This window comes from Alosa sapidissima, chromosome 11 (genome assembly GCF_018492685.1).
Source record: "Alosa sapidissima isolate fAloSap1 chromosome 11, fAloSap1.pri, whole genome shotgun sequence".
Taxonomy (NCBI): Eukaryota; Metazoa; Chordata; class Actinopteri; order Clupeiformes; family Clupeidae; genus Alosa; species Alosa sapidissima.
Genome location: NC_055967.1, coordinates 27,657,944 through 27,667,943, shown reverse-complemented (window position 1 = coordinate 27,667,943; position 10,000 = coordinate 27,657,944). Strand labels below are relative to the sequence as shown.

The 10,000-nt window shown below is 45.0% G+C and overlaps 1 protein-coding gene across 9 annotated transcripts in view; it reads right to left on the bottom strand.

The window, feature by feature from the left end:
• The window catches only part of fgd4a (FYVE, RhoGEF and PH domain containing 4a), a 62,401-nt gene that overhangs the window by 28,920 nt on the left and 23,481 nt on the right, over positions 1 to 10,000 (bottom strand). For 8 of the 9 annotated variants that reach the window (XM_042111393.1, XM_042111392.1, XM_042111400.1 and 5 more), the window contains exon 2: positions 3,555 to 3,638. In XM_042111393.1, coding sequence (XP_041967327.1) covers positions 3,555 to 3,638 — 84 coding nt within the window. Of the gene's footprint in view, positions 1 to 3,554; positions 3,639 to 7,733; positions 7,979 to 10,000 lie in introns of those variants that run through there. The other variant, XM_042111394.1, reaches the window with a different exon arrangement.

Here is a 10,000-nt window from a genome sequence, read left to right as displayed (position 1 = left end):
TGAACCATGGATTACAGTAGCTGCAGACTTTGCCTAATTCGAAAAAAAAAATCTGAAGCATGTTTGCACATGTATTCTCTCTCTCTCTCTCTCACACACACACACACCCTGTCGCACACTGAAGCACAAACACAACCACATGCTGAAGTGACCTTCTCTCTGGAGGGTTATTATGCTTTAGTTGCACACTGAAGTGACCTTGTCTCTTAATTGTGTGCTACAGTATATGTTATGTTGTGTGCGCTCTTCAGTAGCACTGTCACAGTGTGTGTGTGTGTGTGTGTGTGTGTGTGTGTGTGTGTGTGTGTGTGTGTGATGAGTGTGTGTGTGTGTGTGTGTGGGTGTATGTGTTATGTTGTGTGCGCTCTTCAGTAGCACTGTCACAGTGTGTGTGTGTGTGTGTGTGTGTGTGTGTGTGTGTGTGTGTGATGAGTGTGTGTGTGTGTGTGGGTGTATGTGTTATGTTGTGAATGCTCTTCAGTAGCACTGTCACAGTATGTGTTGTGTGGGTGTGTGTGTGGTGAAGGCTAGCTGCACAGGAGCCTAAAGATCTAAGGGTAGTAATGATAATTGAGGCATCCCTGTTCCTTAACTGTAAAAGCCAATTGCAAGTGTGTGATGAGTGTGTGTGTGTGTGATGAGTGTGTGTGTGTGTGTGTGTGTGTGCGCGCGTGTGTGTTAGTACTGCATTTTCTACTTCTCCAGTGAAATCAATTAGCATTCCACTGTTAATGACACATGAACAACTAAGCATCAGCATGTGTGTGTGTGTGTGTGTGTGTGTGTGTGTGTGTGTCTGTGTGTGTGTGTGTGTGTGTCTGTGTGTGTGTCAGTGTGTGTGTGTGTGTGCCCTTACAGCAATCTGGCACACAAAAAGAGAAATAAAACAAATCAAATGTGAGTAGAAAATAAACAGTCCTAGTAATAAACCAAACAAATCCAAAGTCAGTAAGATAAGACAAATGAAACCTACTGAGGAATCCAGCCCTGGAGTTTTACACAAACAAGCTATATTTAAAATAACGCCCACATCACTGCACATGTATACATCGCCTTCACACACACACACACACACACACACACACACACACACACACAAACACACACACACAGGCTAATTCTTCACACATGTACATTCACAGTGGCATGTAAATTGCTTTCTCTTTCTCTCTCTCTCTGTCACATATACACATTCTCTCTCTCACATACACACACATACACACACACACACACACCTTCCTGTGAAACTTCATTAAAGTGTTTACTGAATTCCACCCGCTCTTGAAGCAGATCTGATTTGCTTTAATCTGGTTAGGAGAGACCAAGCGGGAAAGAAGTACTCTTCCTCCATCCTTCATTCTCTCTCTCTCTCTCTCTCTCTCTCTCTCTCTCTCTCTCTCTCTCTCTCTCTCTCTCTCTCTCTCTCTCTCTCTCTCTCTCTCTCTCTCTCAGTTCTTCCCCTTCTATATCTCATGTCCAACTTCTTAATGTATTTGCTGCTGGACCTTGAAAGTGGCTGCTTACGGACTACATTGTGTTTATATTTAGCCATCAGCGGAGCATTTGAGCAAAGCTGTGAATGACATAGCAGTCAATGCGGGGATGGTCGGTTTCCTGTGGTTGCTATTGGCTACGATGCGTCAAAGCACACACAAACAAACAAACACACACACACAAATATTTTCACACACACTAGTGCCATCAGCAGTATGAACTGATCGGTATGGCATTCTTGTGTTTGTCTTAGTGAGGGCTCCGTCAGCTCTGCAATGCTGCCCTGAACCTGCTGAACTGGTCTGACTCTCTCTCCGTCTGTCTCTCTCTCAATTCAATGTTGCTTTAGCATGACTGTAGGTACAGTGTTGCCAAAGCACAAAACAAAACAGTGTATTGTATTGTCCACACATTACAATACAGTTTTCTCTCTTTCTCTCTCTCTCTCTCTCTCTCTCTCTCTCTCTTTCTCTCTCTGTCTGAGACTCTCCCCTCCCTATCTTCTCCTTTTACACAGGGTTCTGAAAGTGGCCTTACGTTGTGGTTTGTCCCCACCCTCTCAGAGGATTCATCCAGCGCCCAGCCAGCGGGTCCTGAGGGCGTTCACACCTGACCACCCACTCCACCCCTGCACTTACACTACACACACACAGCACACACACAGCACAAGACACACTCCATTCAGGAGCCATTCATTAACATCACCTCAGACACTGGCAAAAGCCAACAACAAGTCATTATGACTGAGAGCCCTCATTTAAATGGTGGGGAAAATGCAATGCAAAGTCTACCAACAGGCAAAGCTCTCACGCAGGCAACTATAGCTATTGTGTGGCATGTGGGAGCATTCCGCAGACTTATTCACGTTTGCACGGCAGTGTCTTGACCATGGTGTTAACTTACCTAATTGTTTGGCTAGTTATCAAATTCACATTAGTTAGACTTAAGACTTTACACTTCACCCACCATTCAAATTAGTGCCATGAGAGTAACAATGTCTATGTCTACTGAGAAAGAGTCATCGAGCGCAGAGCATTTTGTAGCAATGCAGGATAGGCTGATAGCGTCCCACAGCGGTCTAGTAGTCTTTACGGGTGGCTTTACTATGTGAATGAGATCTTGTAGATCAATACAGAGACACAGGCTGTGCATCAATGCATGTCAGTTCTGTGAAATCTCTGAATTCAATCTTGTCTGTCACTGAGTCACATTCAGTGGGCCTTTGAGACTGACAGATTGCATACGAGTGGACTTTGAGTGTGGCGTAAGTATTTTAAGTGGGCTAGATTGTCATCAGTCCCACACACTGGAGAAGAAAAAAATGTGTGTATGTCTGACATAACACTTTCAACATACATGTGTATGCATTAAGTGCTTGCACATACACACACACACACTGAAGCATGTTTGCACACCTAAATACAAATGAACAAGGACATAGATGAGGATATGGATGTGTATTTACCTACTACACACACACACACAAAAGATGGGAGAATGTAACAAACCATGCTAATTTAGCTTATTTTGTGTAGCAGTTTCCAAGCTTTCCAGAGATTATATCTCACTTTGTGACAACATATTCTACAAGAAGATTATATACTATAGAGTATATATATATATATATAATAATAGATAATATATATTATATTATATACTAGGTATAGAGAGTATTTGCCATAGACAGATAAGAAATATAAATAGACATATAAGGATTCTGCAGTCAATGCGCTGAAGAAGATTGTTAAAGAGGCAGGCACGTTTATTCATTTAGTAGACACTGTTGTCAAAAAGTGACTTAGATATATCAACTATAGTACAAAAGATTACATTGCCCCCAGAGCATCTTGGGGTTAAGTGCCTTGCTCAATGACACATCGATGGAAGCCAGGAATTGAACCCACAATTTTCAGGCTACTGCACGCTAGTCTGGCTCCTTAACCACTACACTACCACCACCCAGGTAATGTGAAGGACAGCCACAGACTGGAGGATTACAGTAGGAGTGATAAGGACATTGAGTGTTTGAGGAGGGTCAGTGTCTCTATAGATGTTCCTACCTTGGGTGTGAGCGATCTTCACCGCAACACACGGCTCCTCCTCAGACTTCTTAGAGGTGAAGCAGCTGGGCCTTGCTGCCCTCTCTGCAAAAGACACACACACACACACACACACACACACACACACACACACAATTAATGACTGAACAAAAGTATTGTAAACGTGCTAATTACCAACCATTTCGTTCGAAAATTCTAAAACAACGATGTTTTTTTTAATACTTCAAAATAACATTTGCTAAATGAACCTTTTTCAGTAGCCATAGGTGTGTAGATTTGAACAAAATCTAGTTTGGTTCTTACCGGGGCTTTTACTGCCTGAAATATCCAATTTTGTTTACCACGCTAGGAGTTTAGTGCTGGTACTTATTCCCAACCTTTCTCCCTGCAAATCGGTTAGCCCGAGAATTCTCGTCGTCGCAATTCAGAATTCCACTGGAGCTCCAAGCGGATTTGTACACGCAGCCTTACTACACTGTTTACAGCTCTTCGAGTCACGGTAAAATGTAATTTTTGGTACATAGCTAATTTAGATAAACTTGTGGTGTGCTTGCGTTTCTTTAGTAATCCGCCGCCTTGGTTTGTATAGAAATGAATATTAAGTGACACATACACGTAAGAGGTTGGACATACGTGGCGGTTGGTAATATGTGACGTTCCTATATTGTTTTTATCATCAATTTACACTTGAGATATCATTCATTCATTCAGACACACACACACACACACACACACACACACACACACACACACAACCACAGAAGTGATGACAGGCTAACAAGGCCAGAAACAGACGCATCACAGACGTACACAGAACACAGTCACATACTTGACACAACTCCTCAGTCATGTCAACAAGCAGAGCAACACACACACACACACACACACACACACACACACACACACACACACACACACACACATGCAGGCAAATCACCTCATTAAGCCCCAACATCTAAAGCTAAGAGGAACTGAAAGTGGCAGCTGTAGAAATTGATGCCTATTGCCTATGTGCATTTACTTTAAAGTGAGTGAGCTTGTGAGTGTACGAGTCAGTGTGAGTGTGTGTGTGTGTCAGAGAGAGAGAGAGAGAGAGAGAGAGAGAGAGAGAGAGAGAGAGGGATTTAGTGTACTGTGAGTGAGTTTGTGAGTGTACGAGTCTGTGTGTGTGTGTGTGAGAGAGAGGGAGAGAGAGAGAGAGAGAGAGAGGGAGAGATTTAGTGTACTGTGAGTGAGCTTGAACTTAAGACCGAACAAATGTATGTAGCCACACTGAAAGATTTGTCTCTGTATAAATTTCATACAGTTTTCCTAGAGAATACCACACACACACACACACACACACACACACACACACACACACACACACACACACACACACACACACACACACACACACACACACACAAGATGCAGCAGTGGCTTCCTGTACACCACACACACACAAACACACACACACACACACACATACAGTATGTTCTCTGTGTTCCACAGACATGGTGGAACCCCTAAGGTTGGCTGATCCTGAAGGAGCCCTTGATGAATGCATCTCTGATATCTGGGCCATATCCCCCCCAGGGACGCCTGGCACCCTCACAGGGCAATTTCACATGCACATAAAAGATTAAAGAGAAACTCACACACACACGTACACACACACACACACACACACACACACACACACACACACACACACACACACACACACAAGATGCAGCAGCAGCTTCCTGTACAACACACACACACATATACATGTTCATTCGGCTTGTTCATCTCACCACCTGTTTAACATATGTGCACATAAAGAAAGACAGACAAACACACACACACACACACACATATGGAGAGAAAGAGAGAGAGAGAGAGAGAGAGAAAGAGAGAGACAGACGTTATTAGCGCATTACTGGCAGCACTGACATACTGCAGCAGCTCCAATTGATAGAACTGTAATAACGGCATTACTTCACACATGAAGTTTCCCTTTCAGTGTTTGTGTGTGTGTGTGTGTGTGTGTTTAAGTGAGTGTACTATAGGGAAAGGGAAGCACCAGCCAGTGCTATCAGTCAGGGCTTTGTCGCTCCAGATGGTGGGTAGAAAAAGCCACATTTTAATCTCTAGACAAGGCAACAAACACACACACACACGCACACACACACGTACACACACACGTACATACGTACACACACACACACACACACACACACACACACACACACACACACACACACACACACACACACAGATTGAGGGGGGCTGTCTCTGAACAGAGTCAAAGGCACAGACACATTTAGAACAGTGTGTGTGTCTGTGTGGTTCATGGTATTACACCCCCACAATGGCTCTAGCTGCCCTTTCACCTTTCCTATCAGCCCCCATGCTTGTGACCTATGCTGTCACCAGGGTTATTGTTACCATGAGGAAGTGTTACCATAGCAGCCAGGGTCACCGTATATCCCCACTGGAAGCACAAGAGCCACAGAGTGTGATTTCAACTAATGATAAAATAACCAGCAGCGTTCATCAGACATCACATTAGGCACAGGCATGTGTGTGTGTGTGTGTGTGTGTGTGTGTTTGTGTGTATGGGTAAATACGTATATGTGTTGTTGACGTGTTGTTACAAACCCTGGTTTTATAGAGGAGGAAGTGCACCTGATTGAGAGGACATGTTTCTGTGTGTGTGTGTGTGTGTGTGTGTGTGTGTGTGTGTGTGTGTGTGTGTGTGTGTGTGTGTGTGTGAGAGAGGAATATAACGGATGGTAAATAAAGGCTCATATATCACCTGATTTTCCACAAAGTACTCACACACATGCGTCTGCCTGCACGCACACACACACACACACACACACACACACACACACACACACACACACACACACACACACACACACACACACACACGCACACGCACACGCACACAAAGATCATAGGGCCTCTGAGGCAACCACTGCATACCTGAAATAAAGTTACAAACCACTATACACAACGACACAATTGACATTTACCTCACACAGTATTAATTATTAGCTCTCCAGGGTATTCTGCTTCCGTACTTTCTGTCTTTTTGAGTCACGGGGGAAATTGAGCAACTGTTTTTCCGCTTCCCGCTCTTGCACTGCAGTCACACACGCAACAGTTTGACATTTTTTAAATTAAATAATTGTATTGTTTAATAATTTAGATGATTTCCTCTGTTCACTGTGCTATGTCAATGGGAATCTGCTGAATGTTGCTTTTGGGATGAAACATGGCGTCCATAAAACACGCGACCACCTCGGAACCAATTGCTAAGGGGATAGCTCAGAACATTCCATTCCCTAGTTGTCCGAACTCTCTATATATAGACCCTTTCATCAATAAAAACAAAAACAATGCTTGAACGTTCTATTTGGGTCCCAATCTACTTCCTTTGCATCAAGATAACATATGGAATGTTAAAAAGGAAGTCTTGTGGGGCCAATTATGATGCTGATAATGGAACTCTCTTGAAAGGGTCCATATATACGGCTCTCACACGGCTCCCTCCATCAATCTCCTGCACTCATCTCCACTTTTACTCTATCAGACTCTCACTATCTTTTCTCTCTCTCTCTTTCTCTGTCTGTATCTCTCTGTTTATGTCGCTCTCTCTCTCTCGCTCTCTCTCTCTCCCTGTTCAAACAACACACACTTTCCATCGCAGCAGTCAGAAGATAAACAGCATCAGACCAAACAAACACATGCTGCTAGCCACAATACATGTCTTAGCATGACTCCCAAAGCTGAGTGGAATCACACACACACACACACACACACACACACACACACACACACACACACACACAGATAGATCATATCTCCGTGGTGTGTAGCACAGAGCCAAAGCATAATGGAGCGCTATGTTGCGGTCGTGTCAGTGACACCAGTGGAGTGTGACAGGTCCACACCTGGTCTAGAACGGATCCCATCCACAAGTTTATACAGATTCTAAATCAGCCAGACTGAGGTTCTGCGCTATCCAAACAGATCCCCACCTCTTAACAACACAAATGTTCATGCATATGTATGAATATGTGTGTGTGTGTGTGTGTGTGTGTGTGTGTGTGTGAGTGTGTGTGTGTGGTGTGTGTGTGTGTGTCTGTGTGTGTGCGGCACATGTCTAGAGCATGAAAAAAATGAGAAGCGTTCAAAAATTGTTACCTGCGTAGCCTCCTTTCCATACAGGAATGGCTGTGACCTGGCCATCGTCAAACAGTCGTCTTTTGTTCATCTTTTGTCACACTCACACACTCACACTCACACTCACACACCGTAACACTCTCCTTCACAGCTCTCCGCTGCGTAGCACATCCTCAGAGAGCATTTCACGCCCTGTCTTGTACTCACTGCAGGTCTGGTCCTCTGTGTGAACAAGGTGTTCTTGTGTCTGACACAGTGCGCGCGTGTGTGCGTGTGTGTGTGCGGCGCATGCACGCATTTGTGTGTGTTTTGGGTTACCCTCCCTTTGTCAAAAAACCGGTTCTCATGATCTCTGAAGTGGAAGTTGAACTCTACCTCACAGGGCTGAGCTCAACATGCAAACACCAGAAGTGTCCACAAGTTCATAAATTCTTACAGACATTAAAGAAGTTCGCCTCTCATAAATCTCTCACTTACAAGGACATAACTTCAATAAACTCTGACTGCTGGTCACTAAATAATGATTTATGTCAGTTGTAGGCACAACAAGCAGCACATAATGGAGTCAGAACGTCACCCTAAGTAAACAGTCTGCAATGCAATGCGCAAACACTGAGCAATCAACATTATTCTGCCCCTTCTGATCAGCCCAGCAGACTAATTAAAGTTATGTAAGAGAGTAGGGCTAAATCTGTGTTGACTTTATGAGGTTGAAATGGAGCCACACAATCAATTCTAATGCCCTACAGGGGAGTCAAAGCACATTTCGCATATATAGAAACTGCCATCCACATTCCACAAATTAAAGGCAAGTGCTTCAACACAGAGCCACACACACACCCACACACACACACACACACACACACACACACACACACACACACACACACACACACACACACACACACACACACACACACACACACACACCATACACCCATCTGATCCAAGCCTGGGAATTACTCTCTTTCTGGGTTCTGGTGGAGCCTCATTCCTACTGGCTGGCAGACGTGGGGCGCGTTCCAAACCGCCACCCTTCCTCCCTGCTGCCCCCCTCGTCCCCTAACCCCCACCCCCTCCTTTCCCCCCTCTTCCTCTTTCTACCCCTTCATCAGAGCACAACCGAGGTCTCAGCCCCACACCAGGCCCAGAGATTAGGGGAGGAGGGGACCCATCTTGGCCTTGTGCCCGCCACCCTAAACACTGGCTTCAGCCCCGAAATATCCCAGCAGGACGTGTGATGTGGCCAGGCTTCAGCTATAAACTGCAAGGCATCCTGGGTGTTCATGGCTGGATGGGAGGAGGATGGCTCTAATCTGAGGGGTGACCAGCAGACGCGGGGGTGACCAGGGGCATGATGGGAAGGGGGGGGAATGTGGCTGTGGGGGTGGAGCCATGGTCACGTCAAATCAAAACATGGCGGGAAATGACTGCTAACAGACCGGAGACTATCATCATCCTGTGTGGCCATACCGGTTGGGGTGTGAAAGATTACTTACGCAAGAGTGAGAGTAAGAGTGAGAGAGAGAGGAAGGGAGAGAGGAGAGGAGGAGAGAAAGGAGAGAGAGGGGGGGTGGGAGAGAGAGACAGATAGAGGAGAGGAGAAGAGAAGTGAGGAGAGGAAAGGACAGAGAGAGGAGAGGAAGAGAGAGAGAGAGAGAGAGAGAGGAGAGGAGAAGAGAGGAAGAGAGAGGGGAAGAGGAGAGGAAGGGAGAGAGAGAGCGAGAAAGAAAGGAGAGGGAGAAGAGAGGAAGGGAGAGAGAGTAGACTACAAACATGATGTTGCAAATGTAATCACTGGCCTCTCACACACCAGCATGAATGATCAATAGTGTGGAGGTGATGGACTGATGATGCCCCTTACTTACTCTCTCTCTCTCTCTCTCTTCTATAATTCAGAGAATAGTCAACTTTGCTTAATGGTTATTTTACAGCATAAAACATAGCCAAAGCAACTGAGGCAATTTAATTGTTTGTATGTGTCTACATTCAGCATCTTCACACCAACCCCAACATCAGAGTTAATGATTCCTGGACCAGGATATCTAAGGATAGACCAAAAACTCTCTCCATTGGTGACATTAAGACGTCCCCTGTCCTTCCGAACCCAGGTCCTTGAATAAACAGAAGCTTCCCAAACACTGTCCACTCCTTTGGCCCGATGTCATGACGACAGACCTCTGACCTCTGTCCCATGATGGTCAATGTGTGCGTAGGCCCGAAATCATGGTCTGATCTCCTCACTTACTGTCGGTGTGTGTGTGTTTTGAGTTATGAGTGTGTGAGAG